This window comes from Pocillopora verrucosa, chromosome 13, assembly GCF_036669915.1.
Source record: "Pocillopora verrucosa isolate sample1 chromosome 13, ASM3666991v2, whole genome shotgun sequence".
NCBI lineage: Eukaryota > Metazoa > Cnidaria > Anthozoa > Scleractinia > Pocilloporidae > Pocillopora > Pocillopora verrucosa.
In genome coordinates this window covers 12,691,457-12,714,736 of record NC_089324.1, presented here as the reverse complement: position 1 = coordinate 12,714,736, position 23,280 = coordinate 12,691,457, and the positions used below count along the sequence as shown (strand labels likewise).

Here is a 23,280-nt window from a genome sequence, read left to right as displayed (position 1 = left end):
TTAAGCAGTAATGGAAATAAAGTCCGAAATAAGACCGGAAATCACTCAAGTCTCTACGGGATTTGAACCCATGACCTCTGCGATACCGGTTCAGTGCTCCACCAACTGAGCTAAAAAGCCAACTGGGAGCTGGTAATTATGTTTATTCGTGCAAAGAATGAAATTATATCCACAAACACCTCAAAGATTATTTAAACTTGATGAATCGAAAATACAGACTCAGATCTAAGGCCCCTCAACGAGCGAGATTTCCTAGACTTTTCCTAGACTCTCCTCAATCTACTTGTGCGAAATACTTTTCCGAATCAGATGCCAGTCAAAACATAACGCGCTGTTATTACGAAACTAGACGAAGAAAAAAAACAAGTAACAAATCACATGCGAGTAACGAGTTCTCTTTTCGACAACTTGTAATAAATTGTCCAACAAGTACACATATGAGGCTCTCCGTGGGGTTCACCATTAGCCGTAAAACAGCCAACATATTTAGCCGTTAGGCGTAAACATTGACAAATTTTAACCGAAAGTCTTCATGAAATTTAACCATAAAAACTTTTCATTTTATCGCAGTCGAAAGAAATAAACAGCTAGCCGTTAAATGGCCTATGGTTCGGCAGTCCACCCATCGAGCCCCTCAAATCTACCTTCTAAATTTAGTAACAATGCGAAGATATGAAGGCGGTCCAGTACCAATTATCATTTCTAACGCCCAATCGCACCTCATGGTTGACTTCCCATGACAGAAATTGTACCACGTCCCAATTAAGAAGGAGACATCACTTAAAGCTACAAATATTGATCCTAGATTCATGAGTTGATCTATTTATTCTCGATTTTGGCTCTCACAAGATCCGGGAATACAAAGTCCAGACTTTTTCTGAAGGTAATTATCAATTATAAGATTGCAAGGTATTTCCTCGGTTCCATACCATCTGGGCAAGTTAAATGCAATTTGTCTGCAATTTTAGGGCAGGTTTAATTTATTTCAGTGGCATTTCATCCTTTTTTCCGAGCTTTCTTTAATGTTGTCATTTCATAGTTCTTAGACAGAGTGGGTAATGAACACAACTTACGATCAATTCTGTGTTTAGAGTAACACTTTGTTTTGCTCCGATTTTTTTTAAAAGAAAAGCAGAATATGAAGTGCTTTGTTGTGTTTCTGATGACTCTAGTGGTGGTGAATTCATTTCCCTTGAAAAATGATGAAGACTCTTCGTTGAAAAGGAAGGTAATGTCGGAAATACAACAGCTTCGTTTTTTTCAAATGGAATCGTTAAAGATACTTTTTTCACGTTTGGAGAATCTTTATTGGTGTCTCGTAAACGATCAAGGATATTGTTGGTGTTTATTCATTAATCTTTTCTTATGGATCCAAACAACAAGCTGTCCTTACTGTTTTTGTTTTTAAGCTCTTTCACGCTGAAAGTCGGATCGGTACTCGATCAAAAGCCTTTGCCACAATCCTTATTCTGTACCGGTGTTGACTGCTTTTTGACCATATCAGTAAATTTTTTTGTTTTTTAAGATTTTACGCCCAACTACCCATCGCAGAGTATTGATTGGTGAGTGCAATTTTTAAACATTTTTTAGTGCTTTTTGCCAATTGTCAAAAAACAGATTTTTGATGTTTAAGCAATGATAAATTCCCTTCACTCTCGTGAAGTTTAACTACATGTACAGCTCTCATTTATTGAATCTATTAATAAAACCGATATAAACTTACTTTGCAGAAGCACCACACTGATGCAAATTAATTAGCCAAATTTCATCTTGCATTACGTCAGTGATTTGTTTGCTCTTGTTAGATTTTTCAGTGCAGTCCTATTTACTTCAGCTCAACTTTACAATTTTCTAAGAAAATTTTGAAAAAAAGGTTACAACTATTGATTTCAGATGATGTTAATTACTTTTGCAGCGCCACATCTGAACGACCCCGCTCGACCAAATACATGGGGCGTCAATGTTGATTGGCCCAATGGGGGTGTCAATGTCGGTGGAGGGCACAATAATGGTAACCACGGTTGGGGTGTGAATGTTGGTTGGCCCAATGGGGGTGTCAATGTTGGTGGAGGGCACAATAATGGTAACCACGGTTGGGGTGTGAACGTTGGTTGGCCCAGTGGGGGTGTTAATGTTGGTGGAGGGCGCAATAATGGTAACTCAGGATGGGGCTTTAATTTTGGTTCACAAGGAAAAAGGGATATTGGTAGGTGCATTTCGGCATTTATCGATAATTCGAATGTTATCTCTCTGTTGCTATGTTGTTGTTGTTTGTTTTTCCATACACAATCAGGGAATTTTTTGCATCAATACAATGCAGACTTTTTCCTGCTCATATAATGTGGCGGGCAGCCTCTGGAGTTTTGCATGAGGTAAACCATCCCGCCACCAACCCCTTCTCCCCTACCTCCTCTCCCCCCAGCCCCCCCCCCCCCACCCCCCCTTCACAGGAGTGCTTATCCCTCCATTCGATTGATTTGCCATATTTTATCCTATATTACGTCCACTCAGTGATTTGTTTGCTGTTGTTAGATTTTTCAGTGCAGTCACATTCACTTCAACTCAACCTCATAATGTTCCAAGAAAATTTTAAAAAAAGTTACAACCATTGATTTCAGATAATGTTAATTACTTTTGCAGCGCCACATCTGAATGACCCCAATGACTCCCTAATCAATCAACCCACTAGTCTGGTAAAAGTCTGAAACAAAGTCGACCTCGACCAACAGGGGCACTGATAATTTATAAATGGGGCATTAAATGATTAATTTTTTTTTCGGAGTCTTTTTTGCTATTTAAGCTCTGTAAAGAGAATTATACTTTTCATATCGATCTCTTACTTTTGTGAATTCTCTCACATTTCAGTTCCAGCTATGTACGACTTTGGAGAAGGAAAAGGTCAAGGCTCGAATGATATGGAAAAATATGAATGAGACTTGTCCTGACTTGTTCAGCTCCAACACGGAAAAAAAACTTTTAAACTCGATTTTGCAACAGTTGTTGATGATTATAACGATTCAGATATAATTCTGTAATTGCAAAGAACTCGAATAAAAGATTGAAATGGAGCGTAGCTCAATGTTTGCGTAGTTATTTTGTGCTCTTTAGAGGGAGAGTCTTATCGAGCTTGTTATCGGGAGGAGAGGTCAAAAAGTTAAACAGAGATTATAGTTTTAAAATAAAATTTGAAGGCCAATTTCTCGCTTGATATAGTACATGAACGCGCACTTCTAATTGGCTGAAAACGAATGCATTCTCATTCTCTTTACGAGTGCAAAGTTGTAATACGAGTGCAAATTACAAATAGCGCGCGCACTCTTTCAAAATTTCGACTGTACATGTCTTGACTTTCTATGAAGATTTTTCATGTGGATTATTAACAAGTAATAACATGATTTCTCTTGCAAGTTGGTGCAATATGCAATTTTTCAAAGACAACAAATTTCACTTCCCTTGCGGGCTCGTGCAAAAACATCACAGAAATTCAAGAGAGCGATGCCTTCATCAGAAACTTAGCTTGTTAGCTCAGTTCGTAGGGCACTGAATCGGTATCGCAGAGGCCATGAGTTCAAATCCTGTATAGTCCTGAATTTTTTGTTCTTCAGACCTTATTTTACAACTTGCCTAAGTAGTATTCATTATTGCGAAGATCGCTTTCATATTTACCTCTATTTTTGTTGTATGATTTTTCAAGCTTCACCCATAAATTAGTGGTTGCAAAGCTAACTGATGAGGTCTTGATATAAGATAAAAACCTGAATTCAATCGTCTTGAATTACGATATAGTTTGATGCCCAAAAACTAAATTCAAAAATTACATTCAAGGAGATCCTAAAACAGTTTACTGGGGGATCACATATCAACAGACAAGTCGCATTGAATGAATCGAATGTCGAGCGCTTTCAACTGCTGCATAAAAACAAAATACTTGCGAATCCACAATTAACATTTACAGAGATTGTTTTTTTTTCCTTCCTTTGGGACACGATGCCATTTCCTTCATGAGAAGTTAAAACGTGGAATGATCTGGCGGCTTTGAGTGGTTTTGTCCCCTCGGACGTTTCGTACTCATTCAATTCGTACCTATACTAACATCCTCGATCATCCAGATTTTTCGATTATTCGGATTTGCTTCTCTGCTCCAATTTTCTTTTAAATATTAATCTGTTACATTCAAGTTCTCCAAAAAAACCTTTTTTTCCCCCATCAAACAAAACATGGGTAATGAAACTTCCGTTAGAACTGAATTTCTTCCGGTTTCGTAAGCTGTCGATTTTGTTAGAAAAAATTTGACTTGAACTGAAAGAAAAGACAATGTCGACGCTATTTCATTGATGCGGCTTCCAATAAAGATAGAATTGCTAATTGCTGCTAAATTCTGTTCAAATTCAAAGTAAGTATGCCAAGAAGGCTTTATACTTCTAATTGAAGCTTTTTTGAAAATGGGTGAATAGCCATCAGTCTTTTATATTTGTAAATACATATACATATAAATATTTTTTTTCTTCACGTTGTTTCGTTTTTGATAACGTTTTTTAATTATTTTATTATTATTTCTCTAAAATATAAGCTATTTTTACGTGGCTACTCTGAAATTCGGGTGTAAATAAATGATATGCATGTATATGCTGCGTCATTATTTTACAAACTTGATTTACCTGCACAATCAATATTTATCTTCGCTGGTTACGAATTTGAAGTTAGGTTCGAATTGTCTGAGTACGAAACTTCCCTCGGTACGAAACTATTAGATACCATCAGGCATTAATTGTGCTAATTAGCAGTGATTGTCTGTTATAAAAGATTAGATACGTGTATAGCAATATCCATATTCACTCCGTGCTCTTAGGTTCGAATTGCCTAAGTACGAAAGTTCCCTCGGTACGAAACTATTAGATACCATCAGGCATTAATTGTGCTAATTAGCAGTGATTGTCTGTTATAAAAGATTAGATACGTGTATAGCAATATCCATATTCACTCCGTGCTCTTACGAAGCGGGAGAACAGCGTCCAGGATTCATCTCAAGGTAAGGTAACTACTGGATCTGCTCTTGCTCAAGGCCAAGTACCCAGAGATAAACATATGTTATTTGCCGGCTGGGAGGTCCTTATGGTGAAAAACTGTGACCTAGATCTTGAAAATGCTGCCCGAGACCGTAGGCCGAGGGCAGCATTTTCAAGGCCGAGGTCACAGTTTTTCACCATACGGACCGACCCTTAGCCGGTAAATGACATATTTATTTTTTTTAAACTTGACGAAATTCATTCCGAAAGAACCCGAATGATTTAGGACTGTAAATACAGCAAAATCTTCCATAAACTGAACAGTGGGGGAGAACATTTTCATTTGCGTAATGATAAAAGTGATTTAAAAGGCTTCCAAACAAACTTTGAAACGTTATTATACAAGTATCTGTCACAATCTGACACCTTTCAATTAGAGAGCGCGTAAGAAAAGAAAAAAGCGCATGTAAATTTGTAAAAAACAACGAAACTAGTTTGGCAAGGACTATCACCACATTGTTTTCTTCTTAAACAGTCAATGATCTTACGGAAAGTATTATTCACTCTCATCGACGATTAATTTGTGTACGAAGATTTACCTTTTTTCATTCAGTAATCGGCGAGGAAAGTAATTATAAGTAAATTCAAATATTTTGTGTTGAAGTTGTGAGAGTTTGCTCGTTTGTTTGCTGCAATGGCGTGTGAAAATCTGGTCTTTCCTCCGCAAAAACTAAATTCAGATCATATACTCCAACAAGACACAAGGGGATTTCATGCGGCCTTTTCTCATTTAATTCCTTAAGTTTCTGTTGTGCAATTTACGATACAAATTTCCGAATTGAACGGACTTGAAAAGACTCACCGAGAGCGTATATTTGTTGCAGAACTGAAATTAAAACATCGCACGCCTTTACACTACGAACAAATTGTTTGAGAAAATTCAGATATTAAATGAATGAAAGTTCCATCGATCAGTTCAACTGTAGCCAAATATCTTACGTTTTAACTCTCTAGGTACTTTTTGTGAACGATTAAAATCAATTGCAGACGGTTTTTAGGCCGCCTGTCAACCGACGTAATGACATTATTGCTTATACAAAAAAGTCATTCTGAAACGAAAATTTTTCAGTCGACCAAAGTGACTTGAGAGAGAGAAAAGAGAGGATTAATAAGTTATTTATCGGCTTGAGGTAGTGACTGACTTCTTTGCTTAAAAATACTGCCCAGCCGGTAAAACGAGATATATTTATGAAAAATAGCAACGAATGAAGGGATGTACTCGGCGACTCACGAAAGCGTTACCGTTGCCCGTGGGCAGAGATAGGAAAATACTGACCGGGTAAAGAACCAATCAGATTGCAGGATTCGTTACCGTGCCCTCTGAAAAAAAAAAATATATATGTTATTTGCCGGCTGGGAGGTCCGTATGGTGAAAAACTGTGACCGAGGTCTTGAAAATACTGCCCGAGGCCGTAGGCCGAGGGCAGCATTTTCAAGACCGAGGTCACAGTTTTTCACCATACGGACCGACCCTTAGCCGGTAAATAACATATTTATTGTTTTTAAACTTGACGAAATTCTTTCCGAAAGAACCCTAATGATTTATGGACGTAAATACGGCAAGATCTTCCATAAACTGAACAATTTTTGAGTGGGTAAATGGTAGTTAAAATAGAGGTGATGCAAATTTAAGAGAGATGCCTCAGCGAAACATTTTCATTTCCGTAACGATAAAGGTGATTTAAAAGGCTTCCAAACAAACTTTGAAACATTATTTTTACAAGTATCTGTCACAATCTGACACCTGTCAATTAGAGAGCGCGCAAGAAAAAAAAAATCGTGGGAACATTTGAAAACCAACAGAACGAGTTTGGCAAGGACTGTCACAACAATATTTTCTTCAAAATCAGTTAATGATCTAACGGAAAGTATTATTCACTCTCATCGACCATTCATTCATGTACGAAGATTTACCTCTGTTCATTAAGTAAACGGCGAGGAAAGTAATTGTGAGTAAATTCAATTTTTTTTATTTTGAAGTTGTGAGAGTTTGCTCGTTTGTTTGCTGTAATGGCGTGTTTAACTCTGATCTTTCCTTCACAAAAACTAAATTCGAACGGCACACTCCAACGAGACACAAGGGAATGTAATGCGGCCTTTTCTCAAAAAATTCCTTCAATTTCTGTTGTGCAATTTAAGGTACAAATGTCCAAATTGAACGGAATTGGAAAGACTCACCAGGAGCGTATATTTGTTGTAGAACTTAAATTAAAACTTCGCTCGGTCTTTCACTATGAACAAATTGCTCGAGAAAATTCAGATATTAAATGAATGAAAGTTCCATCGTTCAGTTTAACTGTAACCAAATACCTCACGTTTCAACTTTCTGGGTACTTTATGTGAACGATTAAAATTAATTGCAGACGGTTTTTAGGCCGCTTGTCAACCAAAGTAATGACACTATTGTTTATACAAATTCATTCTGAAACCAATATTTTTCTGTCAACCAAAGTGATTTGATAGAGAGAAAAGAGAGGATTCATAAGTTATTTATCGGCTTGAGGTAGTGACCGACGTGTTTGCTTAAAAATACTGCCCAGCCGGAAAACGAGGTATATTTATGAAAAATGACAACGAAAGTTGGGATGTACTCGGCGACTCACGAAAGCGTTACCGTGGCCCGTGGGCAGAGATAGGAAAATACTGACCGGGTAAAGAACCAATCAGATTGCAAGATTCGTTACCGTGCCCTCTAAAAAAACAATAAAAGTGATTACTCATCTGACGTGTTTTATTATGATTTTAGTTTTCATAAACAGAATATGAAGCGCTTTGTTATGCTGCTGGTTACTCTGGCGGTGGCGAATTCATTTTCCTTGGAAAATGGGGAAAACGCTGCGCTGAAAACGAAGGTAATGTACTACCACAAGAGCTTCGTGTGTTTCAGATGAGCTATCACATTCATAGCGTTAACGACATTTATTTTCACATTTGATGCAACGTCAGAAATAATGCAGGAGTGTCTTATATTATTTCAACGGGTCTAAAAAAAACTATTGATTAATTTTTGGCCTTTTATTTCATGATGTAAACTGAATCAATCAAAAAGCATTGCGGTTTAAATGGCAACTTGGTTTTCGAAAGTAATCAGGGATTGTACCGACTCTGAAGAAGAGCTAACACTCGAAACTTCAGCTTTAGAAACTCTTTATGGAGATCGATTTCCATAAAACCAATTAATCATGTGATATCCCTCACCAACGCAGCAACACAGATTCTTTAGAAAATTACCGTCTTTATTCGGGGACCGCATTAGCTTTGCTTCGCTTCTCCTTGTGTGTGGTCTAAGACATTTACGACAATCTATCAGCCAATCAAATGCAAAACTAAAACCAATCACAACTTGATTATTTCCCGTTTATTCCCGCATTAGACAGTTTATCTGTTTATACCTCGAGTTTTCATTGTATTGTGTTGTGTTATTTATTTTGATTTCCTTTTTTGTTCTTGTTGTTGTTCCATGATACTCAATCAAGACATCTTCGCTTTAAGTCTTTCTTAGTGTCGATAGCTTTTAGATGATATCACTAAATCGTTGTTTATCATTACCACTAACATTGACAAGACCATTTTAATTTAAAGGTTCTGGGTCCTAGTGTACTAGATGCTGGTGATCGCAGGATCCTACCGAAGATACTCACGACTGGTAAGTTCATTTCAACTTTTTTTCTGACACTGAGCAGATTTTTTTAAAGTCAAAGTTGAACAAAGATACCCCCCTTCCCCCCCCCTTCCCCCCCCCCCCCTCACACACTCACATGTCGTTTAAGTGCAGTTTTCAATTCTTCTGGATTTGCAGAAGAAAAATTGGATCTATGAATGTAGCTGAGATAAACCTTCTCTCTAAAAGCACTGCACCGGTGTGAATTTGACGCATAGATATCAGTGCTCCAAAAATTGTGCGTAACTCGTGCGGGCCAGAAGAGACAACTATTAACCAATACTGCTACATCAGTAATTAGCTGTTGTTAGATATTCGTTCAAATTTGTTATTTTCAAAAATTAAAAATGGAGCAATAACAATTTCAAACGTTATCAATTACCTTTGCAGAAACCCGTTTCGCTCGACAAAGTAGTGAGGACAGCAATGTTGGTCGGTCATCAATGGATGCCAGTGTCAGCGGAGGACAAAAAAATAGTCAACAGGATTGGGGCATCAATGGTAAACGAGGTTGGGGCATCAATGGTAAACGAGGTTGGGGCATCAGTGGTAGTTATCATCGAGGCAATTGGGGCGTCAGTGGTAGTTATCAGCATAACAATGGCAGATCGAGTGTGGGCATCAGTGGTAGTTATCAGCGTAACAATGGCAGATCGATTGTGGGCATCAGTGGCGGATTGGGGAGGAACAATGGCCGACCGAATTATCGAAAGAAATTTGGTAAAAATGGTTGTTGTTGTTTTTGTAGGCTATAAACAATCCCTCCTTGCGACGAAGTCCGTTGAGCGAGTCCAAAAATTTCAGTGAGACAAAAAAATGAAGTTAGCGCGCCGCGGGCAGTTTTGGGAGTGTGGTGCATCACTCTTTAAAACTCCCCTAACCCCACCCCCGTTGTTTATCTATCCATCCATCCATAAATCTTTCCATTCATCTACTAATCCATCCTTTCATTCATGCACCCAATATTCTGGTAATGGCTGGCAATTTCGTGATAAAAACAAGAAATCAGGGGTTTAGATAAGTAAGACCCCTTCTTATGGTTGGGCGCACTGATAATTGGCAACGGAAATTGAGTCCTTTTTTAGGCATTTAAGCTTTTTAAAGAGAGCCACACTTTTCAGGTCCGAGTCCCTCACGCTAGCGATTTTTTTTCATATTTCAGACCCACAGGTGAACTACTTAGGAGGAAGTAAAGGTCCACGTCAGAACGGTATGAGAAAATATGAATGAAACCTGTGCTAACTTAAATTTTATTTTCTTCATAAATTTCCAGTTCCATATCGATCTCTAATTTTGATCAATTCTCTCACACTTCAGGCCTACCTTACAACATTCGGAAGAAATAAAGGTCAACGCTCCAATGATATGGGGAATGTAAAGAAGAAAGTGTCTTAATTTGTTAAGCTTTAGTAAGAAACATAGCACAGACTCGATTTTGTAACAATACTTAATAATTCTAATGATAAAGAAATGGCAAAAGAAGCAAAGAAAGGATTATAAAGGAGCAAAGTTCGGTGTTTGCGTATTTATTTAACCCTTTATACCTTAGTATCAATATTCATATTCTCCTGACTTCTCTCTTTCCATTTCATATGGCACTGAAAAGGAGAATTTTATTGACAATCAGGAGCTTCTCAAATTGGTGATCATTTCCTTTATTCTCATGACCTTAATGTTTGATTCAAGGGTGAAATCGTAAAGAGAAATCAGAAACCGGTCACCTTGAGGGGCAAAAGGTTAGTGCTGGTTTGGGAGGGTCTTCGCGTATCTCCGAATTTAAAGGAACGAATGAACAAGTTAAATAGAGGTTAGGGTTTCAAAAATGGATTTGAGTGTAAGTTTTCGCCTTAAGGTCTCCGAGAGTTGCTTGCAGATGCTTATGAGGCTCTGCGTACTGGTTTATTCACAATTATGCCCCTCGATAAAAATTAAACTGATAAATATGGTTTTTCATCAGGGTTTAAAAGGCGACTATAACTGGTTAATAACCGTATTTATTATATAGCTGGCGGCGCCCCTGGGAAATACGAAGCGAATCCTGTTTCCTGATTGGCTGCCTGAGTGGGTAGGATGGGCCCATCTTTCCCACTTTGATCTTGCCCCAAAAAAAAGCGCGTGGAGCGGACTTACAATGTTCGCAACCTTTGCACAATTTCGGCGCAAAAAGCGGCAGAAGACAGTTAAATGTCGCATATCGATGTTCAGTCCCATTACATTTTCCCCAGTGTTTTCCTCTAGCTGAGCATCAGTGATCGTTAGCTTTATGTCCCACATTTCCACAACAAAAACATTTAACATTCCTTGTGCTCGGGCCTCCTCTGTGATCCACCTTTCCACCCATACCATTAACCCTGTTACTTGCATTGCTTGCTCCTTCAATCGAACGGGCCTGTTACTCAGACTCTTCCATAGCACGGGCAATTTCTCTCAATTGTGGCAGAGTCAAGGCTTAACTCTTCTGAAGTAACTTTCGACGAAGTTCGTGTGACAAACTTACTAATAGCTTGATCACGAATTTACTACCCTACAGCGTTTGCGTCTCCAAATTCACAGGTTTGGGCTTTCTGTCTCAATCTGGTCACAAACTGTTTGACGGTTTCGTTAGTTTCACGAAAACAAAGCCTTTCGTACGGAACATTCGCTTACGCTTACGGTTTGAAATATTTATTTAACGTCGCCGTCGCTTTCTGGTAGTTATCCGACCCTCCTTCTTCGTTTAACATGAAATAAATATCTTGAACATCTAATCCAGCAGTATGCAGCAATAACGCCTTCTTCTGATCGACATTTCGAACTCCTCTTCCCTTTGCAAACCACTCAAAAGCTCGCAGTCATCTTTCCCAGCGTGCGGAGATACCAGCAGTTTCAGGGCAGTCAAATGGCTTTAAAAACTGTATATCGCTTAAATATACACTTGACATCTCGAACAAAAGCTACTTACGACCGTCCTCGTCGCCAAAATGTAGTGCATTTACGGATTTGACACAAACAGTAAAGAACACCTTTGAAAGGAATCCAACAAGTTGTTTTAATTATTAACATCGCAACACGCATGCTCCGATATACAAACAAGGGGGTGGAGAGGGTACAATTAAACATTGGCCGTTTTTATGCTAGAGGACGCATTATCCGTCCAGACGGATAATGCGTCTCTTGTGGTATGCGTCTAGTGTAAAGACGGGACGAATAACAAGACGAACTACGAAAGACGAACGAGATATTCCGCGCGGCGAAAAAAAAAGAATGGGCACTAGTGTGCCTTGTTTGGCGGTAAAATTTAAAGATGGCGGCCGCGCTTGAACTTCTCAAATTTTTTTCCCGTAAGAGAAAGGCAGAACAAGAGTTTTTAGGTGACCAATATAGGTTAAAGGAAGAAATGGCAAAGAAACGTTTTCGTAGGGAGATGGAGTTCGAAACTGAAGCTTCACAGCCCGCTGTTATGTCAGCAATCGTGATTACAAAAAGCGACAGAAACGAGCGTGGTCCTGATGAGTTGAGGAACGGAAATTGGTGGACAGACGGATATCAAAACTGGGATGAAGAATCTTTCAAGAAAAGGTTAAGGGTGTCTCGAGACACTTTTGAATTTATTCTAAGCGAAATTAAAGACCTTATCGTGAAGGAGCCCACTCGCATGAAGCCTCACCCTACTCCGCCTGCTACCCAGTTGGCTTTATGTCTATACAGACTAGCACACGGGTGCACGTTTTTGATCGTTGGAGATCTCTTTGGGGTTGCAGAATCAACTGCTCACATCATTTTCCAAGACGTTTGTAAGGCCATTGTGGGATGTTTGTATGACAGATTCGTTTACCTGCCAAGAAATCTACAAGAGTGGAGTCAAGAACTGGAAAATTTTCTGGGAAATTAGGAGTTTCCTTGTGTTGGGGCGTGGGATGGGTTTCATGTTTACGTAAGCACTAAACTTAAGAACTTTTACAGTTACAAGAAGAGGTATTCAGTTACAAACATGGGATTCATTGGTTATAACAAGCGTTTTATGTGGGCTGCAGTGGGCGCCCCAGGATCCACACATGACTCTAGGCTTTTAAGAAGTTGTGGTATTTATTCTGACATCGAATCTGGTCACGTGCTTCCTGACAGGTCTTTGAATCTTGACCCTCATGGGGAGATTCCGTTTACCACTGTGGGTGATTCAGCCTTTCCCAACCATTCCTGGCTTCTAAAACCATACAAAGATGGGACAAGGGTACCTAAGCAAAGGTATTTTAACAGGAGACTTTGCTCTGCAAGGGTAGTTTCTGAACATGCTTATGGAATGTTAAAGGGGCGGTGGAGAATTCTCTACAAAAAGATAGAATGTCATTTAGACAACATTTCCCTCATCATCATGACCTGCATTGCTCTCCATAATCTTTGCATCCACCGAAGTGATCCCTGTAACCCCAGGTGGAGACTTCAGGTCAATGAACTCAATCTGATTCGAAATGGAGATGCCCAAGCTGATGATGGAAATACAACAGGAGAAGCCGTTGCCAATTGGTTGTGGGATATCAGAGAGGAAAGAAATGCAGCCCCTTGATTCTGTATTCAAATTAATAACAAAGGCAAAAACTGAGAAACTGATCTTTACTTGATCCTTAGCAGATTTGATGGAAAACAGGTTTTGTTACATGTAAATAGATTCAAATTTGATATTCAAAATATTTTTCAAACATTTTCCCTTCACAATAGATATAGGAAATAATATTTGTTGATACATTAAGTATGAACCAGAAGTTTTGCTTTCCTTTCATCCATTAGTGTAAAAATTACTGCTATTTCAAGTTATTTTAAGTAATCTGGAAGTAAAATACTCTTTGCTAAAGCAACCAAACAACTAGATAAACTGGTAAAAAGGGGGGAGTAGGACAAAATCATAGGGAGGGGGGTCAGGTTTATTTTTTTATATGAAAGGGGATGGATTATTCTTGAAGGCAGTATAAAATGACATGTATTAAGGCAAAAATAGGAGGACAAACAAAAACAACAAAAATGAACATGAAGTTCTTATATCAACTAAACAAAAACAGCACAAAAGAAATACTTAATTGTCATTCTCAAAAACCGAGGTTGGTTAAAAGCTTGAGACTGCTTAACAGTCTGATATGAATTATTGGCTTGAAATATTATGATGAAAGACTTGAACTGGTATTTTTACCTACTTGACATAAGTTTTTACATCATTTCAAGTCTTTCAATGGTATTTCCAACCAATTCATGACAGTCCAAAGCAAAACAGCCTTAGTTTCAAAGAATAACAAGTATTTTTGCTGCTGTTTTCTTGTTTATTTGTTGTTGGAACTTCTTGTTAACCTCATCCTCATAGAGGGCATACTGGGGCGGGGGGTGGGGGGGGGGGGAGTCATAGCCTAAAAAATAACATTTATTTGAGGGGTGAGTCAAAAAGTAAATGAAAAATTTTCAGGGGTGGGTCAAGAATAAAACTTATTGCTTAAAAAAAATTCCCTCCCCCACCCTTTACATAAATAATGACCAGTCCCTAACCAATACATCCAATTCTATAGAAGTGTTATAAAGTTGTAGTTCCGTTAAACTTTGTAACAATGGCTTGTTTCTATTACAGAACAGTAATGATGTTAGTGTCTGGATCACTGGTTACATTTTGGTACCTTTATCACAACTGACAATAAATGGATTACAAGTAAACACAACTGCCTGTAATAACATGTCTGAGGTTTCAAAACGCAAGAGGGAAGCTCATGCCCCCTTAAATTCACAGTATTGCTCAATAAAGATAAGTGTGATAGAGGACCCTGTCTATAGAAAAGAAAAGTCCACCACCAACTCCTCCATAAACATGAGTCCCCCACCCTTAATGGAACTCTTGCTAATACCAACGCATGGATCTTTGATCATTCTGGCTATCCATGTCTAAAATGTGGCTATCTTGGCTACCACTTGCCACTTGATTGGTTGGAGGGGTATGGCTATATGGCATTGGATTGTAATAAGGTACAAGAGCCTGCACAGGCATTGTTTGTTGTTGGAGATGCTGCTGTGCTCCTTGGGGTGGAGGATTTGAATATTTCATGATGATTTGAAGCATCTTTAGCTCATGCTGCCTATTCAATTCGGCTTGCTCTTTCTGAAAAGCAAGAAATTCAGCATGCCTTTCTTTGTCTGCTTCCATCATCTTTTCACAACGCTTTTGCTGTGATTCTCCAAGTGCGTGAAAACTCTTTGCGATCTCATTTATGGCCTGGGACTGACTTCTTACTCGTTTGTTACGACCTAATGGTTTTACGTCCAATGAATTTTTTAAAACTTTCCTTTTAACACCTTCGGTTCCACTCTCACTTGCGGAGGTTAACTCTTCCTCACCATCATCTTCCTGATAACTGCTATGACTTGTTTCTGTCTGCTCTTCGTCACTGTCTGTGTCTGAATTCTCATGAGACAAAACATCTCTTGCTTTGGAAGCAATTTCCAGGTTACCATGGGTGTCCGAAAAAATTGGATTTATGATTTTGTACCACTCAGGCTCTTCAATTGGTGACTTACCACTACCTTTCTTGATGCGATCCGTGTATTTACGCCATTGATCTTTTATCCACTTAAATTTCACTCGAAGCTTTTCAACATCAATTCTCAGATGAGTTAAAGCCTTTTTCGATTTAGACTGACGATGTTCTCTGTCATTTTCTTCTTTAAATTCTTCGGAGGATATGCGCTCCTCAAAGGCTTTCTTTATATCCTCGAAGACAGGTTTGTTTGCAGTCTTCTTCAACGCAAGCGTGTCCAGTTTGTAAGCAAACTCGTTTGTTTCGTCTGCCAGAACAAAGGCGAAGTACTTGAGCTCTGTTTCTGTCCATGGTCGACTTCGCTCTTTTGCACTTGACTCCGCCATGTTGCTTTCTTGGGCGGATAACCGCTGGCTTTTTTCCGACACGGTCTCATTTCTTAACGTTATTCGTCCGTTGCCCGTCTTTACACACAAAGACGCATTATGCGTCCAGACGAACTACCTTTCGAAGTGCGTCGTTCAAGACGCATTTCAAATGAAAGTTCGTCTAGACGTATAATGCGTCTTATGCCCGTCTTTACACGAGAGACGCATAACCGGACGAACTACAAATGTTTGCCCAAGTTCGTCCAGACGGATAATGCGTCTCTAGTATAAAAACGGCCATTCAAAAACTCTACAATAATACTTTCCGTTCGATCATTGACTGTTTTTGAAGAAAACACTGTCGTGACAGTCTTTGCCAAACTAGTTTCGTCTTTTTTTAAAAGTGAACATGCGTTTTTTTTTCTCTTACGGGCTCTCTAATTGACAGGTGTCAGATTGTAACAGATACTTATGAAAATAATGTTTCAAAGTTTGTTTTGAAAGCCTTTTAAATCACCTTTATCATTATGCAAACGAGAATGTTTCGATGGAGCATCTCTCTTTAATTTGCGTCACCTCTATGACTCGCTCAAAAATTGTTCAGTTTATGGGAGATCTTGCCGTATTTACAGCCCTAAATCATTTGGGTTCTTTCGGACAGAATTTCGTTAAATTTTAAAAAATAAATAAACATGTTATTTACAGGCTAAGGGTCGGTCTGTATGGTGAAAAACTGTGACCTACGGCCTCGGGCAGCATAATCAAGACCTCGGCCGCAGTCCATACGAACCTCCCAGCCAGCAAATAACATTTACGTATTTCTAATAAAGTTCGGATATAACGCGTGCAGTCATTAGTTGAAAGAGCGTGCTCTATGAGAGTATAGAGCATAGAGCTGAGCTAAAGCTGTCACCCCATCTGCCAAATTGTACTATGTTTGACCTTTTCCGGGACTTCTCTCTGGCTTTTTTTCGTTAATTGAAAGTGAAATTTCGGAACAAGAGAGCCGGCAAGTAGCAACAGAAGAACCAAACAAAGGTTTTTAAAAAGGCCAAGCGCCGTAATTTACGTTATTATAACGTGAGCAGGGACAAAAATCCTCAAGGAGAAAACGAAATGGACAGTCCGAGTTTTAGAGGTTTTCACGCTTAGTTAGATGGCAAGCAAGCAAGATGTACAGTCCGAGTTTTAGAGGTTTTCACGCTTAGCTAGATGGCAAGCTTATGTACGGTAATAAAAATCAAACACAGCTAACACTCGTATAGTAAGTAAAGTTTCCTGATCAAAAACAAAACAGAACAAAACAGGAATGATGAAAAAAATAACCAAACTGGAATAACTGTTAAAATTCATACTAATCATGCCGATGTCAGAGCGACTGCGATCACGCCGAGGTCCATCGCGGCTAGCTCATGATCGCGATCTTCGGTCATCGCAAAGCAAGCAAGGCTCAGGAACTACATCGGGCGCATTTCGAGTGAAAGAATAATAGCCTGCTCTGATATCCTCTCCGATGCGCTGTCATCCCGAGCGATCTTTATGTTCCGGTGAATTCGGCTGTCGTTCGTTCATAAAACACTCGCCTTGATTTGTTTGTTTTCTACTTGTCATGTGAAAAAACTTGCGTGTTTTTATAAGCCACAATTCGGCTGAGTTTCATTAAACATTTCACTTTAAGATTCTGTATTAGAGACTAAAAAACTTTAGGCAGAGGTGTTAAATTAGACCTGCCGAACTATTGAATTTAGTTTGTAAACTATTACAGAATGTGAACTATTGATGGTTTTTGAACTTTGATGATTTGACATTTTTGACAGCTTTAGTCTTGTACAGCCGATCGGATTATTTGAACCATTCTAACAAGGATTCTGATTGGCTTATTGTAGCATGCTTTATGAGAGTATACAGCATGCTGACGACACTGTTGTTCGCTTTGGAAATAAAGTTTGTTTTGAAAATTGAAAGTAATGCTTGGGAGTTTGCTTGGGGAATTTAAAGAATTCTTTATTATAAAACAAATAAAGAAGCCTTAACTGTGCTGTTTTAAAACACTTAGGAAGCCAGTAGAGCACTCAAGAAGTGGAGAGAAACACAAGACGTAGTCGAGTGTTTCTCCCTACACTTACAAATTGCCTAAATTTAGGTTCGAACCGTACAGGTACGAAACTATCTTATGTACGAAACTATTAGATAAGTGTTTAAGAGGTTCTACTAAATATTGTTTCCCATGTCAAGTATGTTTAAAGCAAGTATGATGAAAAGAATATTTGCATATATATTTCCAATTGCAGCATTTTTGAAAATAAGAGTATAGCTATAGGCCTTTTATATATGTTAATACATATGCAAATAAATATTTTTTTCTTTCGTTTTTGATAACATTTTTATTTATTTCATTATTATTTATTATTATTAAAACACTTAGGAAGCCGGTAGAGCACTCAAGAAGTGGAGAGAAACACAAGACGTAGTCGAGTGTTTCTCCCTACACTTCTTGACCTTTGTACACAAACGATATTTGTTTTCGTTGGTTACAAATTGCCTGAATTTAGGTTCGAACCGTACAGGTACGAAACTATCTTATGTACGAAACTATTAGATAAGTGTTTAAGAGGTTCTACTAAATATTGTTTCCCATGTCAAGTATGTTTAAAGCAAGTATGATGAAAAGAATATTTGCATATATATTTCCAATTGCAGCATTTTTGAAAATAAGAGTATAGCTATAGGCCTTTTATATATGTTAATACATATGCAAATAAATATTTTTTTCTTTCGTTTTTGATAACATTTTTATTTATTTCATTATTATTTCTCGAAAATATTTGCTAATTTTATATAGCAACTCTGAAATTCGGGTTTAAATAAATGATATGTATGTATGTGTTGTGTCATTATTGTACAATCTTAACCTACGTACAAAATCGATATTTGTTTTCGCTAGTTACAAATTGTCTGAATTTAGGTTCGAACCGTACGGGTACGAAACTGATACACACTATCAGGCATCAACAGTGCTAATTAGTAATGTTTGGATGCTATAAAAGATTAAATACGTACATAGCATTATCCATACTCACTCCGTGCTCTTACGAAGCAGGATAACAGCGTCCAGAATTCATCTCAAGGTAAGGCAACGACTGGATCTGCTTTTTTTCTTGGTTCTGTATTATCTGACTTAATTCATGACTCAGTTCATTAAGTTATATTACGAACAAATTTAAAAGAGGTCAAATCTATTTCCTTTCCTTCCTCTACTTTCTTCATACTTAATTATTCGCCGTAGTCAGCCATATAAGAATTTAGGACTAATTCTGTGACTTAAGTAACCTTGGAGCCTGTGGTTTAAAATCAAGAATTTGACCCGTCTATTCCAACAAAGCGACCAAGAATGTTGCCGCTGCTCCCACATGGAATGTAAGTCTGTTGAAAGTTATCCCTTTCAGCTTTTTGGGGGTTCCAATGTTCCATATCTACGGGTAATCGAATTGTATTTAGTATTATGAAAGCGCAGAGCATCACTAAAAGGGATGTCTTCCCCATAAGCAAAATTCGGGATAGATGATCACATAGTCCTGGATACTTCAATGGTCACAACTTCAGTGAGAACTAAGTCAACCAAGTACCCAGAGATAAAAGTGATTACTCATCTGACGTGTTTTATTATGGTTTTAGTTTTCATAAACAGAATATGAAGCGCTTTGTTATGCTGCTGGTTACTCTGGCGGTGGCGAATTCATTTCCCTTGGAAAATGAGGAAAACGCCGCGCTGAAAACAAAGGTAATGTACTACCACAAGAGTTTCGTGTGTTTCAGATAAGCTATCATGTTTATAGCGTTCACGACATTTATTTTCACATTTGATGCAATTTTCAATTAAGTGTCAGAAATAATGCAGGAGTGTCTTATTTTATTTTAACGGGTGTAAAAAAAACTATTGATTAATTTTTGGCCTTTTATTTCATGATGTAAACTAAATCAATCAAAAAGCAATTGCGGTTTAAATCAGGTATTGCGTCGACTCTGACGAAGAGCTAACACTCGAAACTTCAGCTTTACAAACTTTTTTATAGAGATTTCCATAAAACCAATTAATCATGTGATATCCCTCGCCAACGCAGCAACACAGATTCTTTAGAAACTTACCGTCTTTCTTAGTGCTGATTGCTTTTAGATGATATCCTTAAATCGTTATTTATTATTACATCTATTATTGACGAGACCATTTTAATTTAAAGGTTTTGGGTCCCCGTGTACTAGATGCTGGTAATCGCAAGATCCTTCCGAAGATACCCGTGGTTGGTAAGTGCATTTCAACTTTTTCTACCGCTTTAGTTTTGCAAAGTGTCACTATGCAGTTTTTTTTTTTTTATGTCAAAGTTGAACAACGATAATCCTCCTCACTCACTTGTAGTTTAAGTGCAGTTTTTTAATTCTTCTTGATTTGTAGAAGAAAACTTGGATCTATGAATATTATGAATATAGCTGAGATAAACCTCCTTTCTGAAAGCATTGCACTGATCAGTGTGGGTTTAACGCATAGATATGAGTGCTCCAAAAATTGTGCGTAACTCGCGCGGGCCAGAAGAGAAAACTATTAACCAATACTGCTACATCAGTAATTCTTTGTTGTTAGAGATCGGTTCAAAGTTTTCATTTCCAAAAAGAAAAATAGAGCAATGACAATTTCAAACGTTATCAATTACCTTTGCAGAAACACCTCTTACTCCACAGAGTGCTTGGGACAGCAATGTTGGTCGGTCATCAATGGATGCCAGTGTCAGCGGAGCACAAAAAAATAGTAAACAGGATTGGGGCATCAATGGTAAACGAGGTTGGGGCATCACTGGTGGTTACAATGGACGCAATTGGGGCGTCAGTGGTAGTTATGGGAGTAACAATGGCAAATCGAGTTTGGGCATCAGTGGCGGATTGGGGAACAATGGCCCACCGGGTTGGCACGTCGGTTTCGGTTATCACAAGAAATTTGGTAAACGTAATTGTTATTGTTGTTGTTGTTGTTGTTGAAGAGTACGAACAGTCCCTCCTTTCGGCGAAGTCCGTTGAGCGTCTCCAAAAAATTCAGTGAGACAAAACTCCTTACACACCACCCCCGTGGTTCAGCTATCCGTCCATCCATCCATCCTTCCATTCATCTACTAATCCATTCATCCATTTACGCACCCATTTGTCTGGTAATGACTAGCAATTTGTAAAAACGAGAAAATTAAATAAGGTTAAAGGTTAAAAGGTTAAATAAGACCCTTTCCTTTAGCTGGGTGCACTGATAGTTGGCAAAAGATATTAAGTGCTTTTTTCGGGCGTTTAAGCTCTTTAGAGAGAGAGCTATACTTTTCATGTCCGAATCTCTTACACTGGTGATTTTTTTTTTATATACATTTCAGACCCACAGGTGAATTACCTATCGGGAAGTCAAGGTCGACGCCAAAACGGTATAGGAAAATATGAATGAAAACTGTGCTAACTTAATTGTTTCTTTTTTCAATTAATTTCCAGTTTTATATCGATCTCTAATTTTGGTAAATTCTCTCACATTTCAGGCCCACGTTACAACATTCGGACGAAATAAAGGTCAACGCTCCTATGATATGAGGAAATATAAAGAAGAAAGGGTCTTAATTTACTAAACTTTAGTAAGAAACGTAGCATTTGGACTCGATTTTGTAACAATACTCAATAATTTTAATGATAAAGAAATGGCACTAAGGAGCAAACAAAGGATTAAAAAGGAGCAAAGTACGGTGTTTGCGTATTCATTTAAACCTTTACACCTTAATATCAATAATTATATTCTCCTGACTTTTCTCTTTAAATTTCGTATGGTACAGATAAGGAGAATTTTATTGACAATCAGGAGCTTCTGAAATTGGTGATCGTTTCCTTTATGCTCATGACCTTAATGTATGATCCAAGGATGAAATCGTAAGGAGAAATCAGAAACTGGTCACCTTGAGGGGCAAAGGATTAGTGCTGGTTTGGGAGGGTCTTCGCGTATCTCCGAACTTATAGGAACGGATGAACAATTTTAATAGAGGTTAGGGTTTCAAAAATGATATCTTAGTGTAAATTTTCGCGTTAAGATCTCCGAGAGTTACTTTCAGATGTTTATGAGGCTCTGCGTTCTTTAAGGTTCATACACAATCATGCCCCTCGACAAAAATTAAACTGATGAATATGGTTTTTCAAGCAAATCCTGTTTCCTGATTGGCTACCCGAGCGGGTAGGATGGGCCCATCTTGCCCACTTTGATCCTGCGCAAAAAATAAAGTGCATGGAGCGAACTTACAATGTTCGCAACTCTTGCACAATTTCGGCGCAAAAAGCGACAGAAGACAGTCAAATGTCGTATATTAATGTTAGGATTCGTCCACTTTTAAACTTTCCCAGGCCTTGAAAATGATATTGTAAGATTGCATGACTTTCGAGGTATTTCCTAAACCGAAGAACCCTACATGATTTATATGTAAACAGAAGTGTGCTGTTAGTCTGTTATAAATTGCACCTTAAAAGAAAAACTGAGGATGGTTCATCGCGGGCTGGTAGGACAAATTCTAAACAGCTTTGTCTCTGCCACAATAAGGTTAAATACTTAAAAAAAAATGTCTTTATCTGGCCTTGAATCATTACACATCCTAATTTTAAAAACGTTGCCATGGAAAAGAGCTAGTAGAAATAAAAACACAAAAAGGCAAATAAGGAGTCATTAGCATATAAATTACCTTCTCATGATCTAAAAAGTTTTTTTTTTCTCTCTCATTTTTATTTTAAATCAACGGTGTTATCGACAGCAAGGATTTATTTCTCTCTAGGAGAAAGTTAGACTTCCTTAATCAAATTCCTCTTTGGCTTTTTCCCTTTTTTTCCAATACATTTCTAGCTGTTAGCTTTTTTCTTTTTCAACAATCAACAGTCACATTATTATTCGAAATTACCTCTAAAGTTCTGTGTGGCTTATTCCATTCTTTGAAATGTATTTTTTTTAATTTCTGTCGTTTTCCATGACAACAACGTTGAAATTTGAGGTTACTTTTCGCTGTTACAAAAAAATCCCGTCTAAATGGCCAATGACGATGGAAAATTATGCTCTATAAATAAAGGCGAAAACATGAATAGAAAATTATGCAATGCTTGAAATTTCACACTTGTAATTCATTGAATAAACAGACGCTTCAAGCTGTATTGGGAGAAAACAAATAACTGCGTGTTTTCCCGCTGATAAGCGAAATATTTTTTCCTTTTACCTCTCCAAGTCCACGATATATAAGATTGATTCATAGGGAAATAATAATTTATTCTTTGTTGCATGCAAAGGTTTCGTATAATTTCATATAAACCCAGAGACCTCGGGCTAAGTAATTAAGTACCTTGTATGACATGTTTACGGGGCTGCTGTAATACGAGTAGAACTCCTAATTTGGCCTGAATTTTGGGTTCACTATCTAAATCTTGGGTGTAAGAAGTCACTATATTCTCTCGACACTGAAATCTTCAACATGGTACGGGCGTTAGCGATACGCATGCAATTTCTATTTGTGCTATTAACAATTTTCGCTATTCTAATTTCATATCATTGATAAAGAGGTAGCGCCCCAAGAGGAAATTAGATTCTCCCAATCAACTCCTGGTAGCCTGGCTTTTTTATATCTCTTAATTAATTTTTGTTTTTAACCTTTTTTTTT

The 23,280-nt window shown here is 38.0% G+C and overlaps 1 protein-coding gene across 2 annotated transcripts; it reads left to right on the top strand.

The window, feature by feature from the left end:
- The first annotated feature begins 4,324 nt into the window (after positions 1 to 4,324).
- Positions 4,325 to 21,340, top strand: LOC131776797 (uncharacterized). Of its 2 annotated transcripts, XM_066160140.1 has the most exons (8): positions 4,325 to 4,393; positions 4,949 to 5,029; positions 7,813 to 7,918; positions 8,649 to 8,712; positions 9,118 to 9,261; positions 20,415 to 20,570; positions 20,986 to 21,033; positions 21,142 to 21,340. In XM_066160140.1, exons 1-8 carry the CDS (start codon positions 4,335 to 4,337, stop codon positions 21,168 to 21,170), a joined length of 687 nt encoding a protein of 228 aa, XP_066016237.1. In that variant the 5' UTR covers positions 4,325 to 4,334; the 3' UTR covers positions 21,171 to 21,340. The 2 variants fall into 2 exon arrangements, with proteins under 2 accessions (XP_066016237.1, XP_066016236.1); XM_066160139.1 differs by lacking the exons at positions 20,415 to 20,570; positions 20,986 to 21,033; positions 21,142 to 21,340 and adding exons at positions 9,890 to 9,937; positions 10,045 to 10,240 and having other exon boundaries at positions 9,118 to 9,447.
- Positions 21,341 to 23,280: the final 1,940 nt, after the last annotated feature.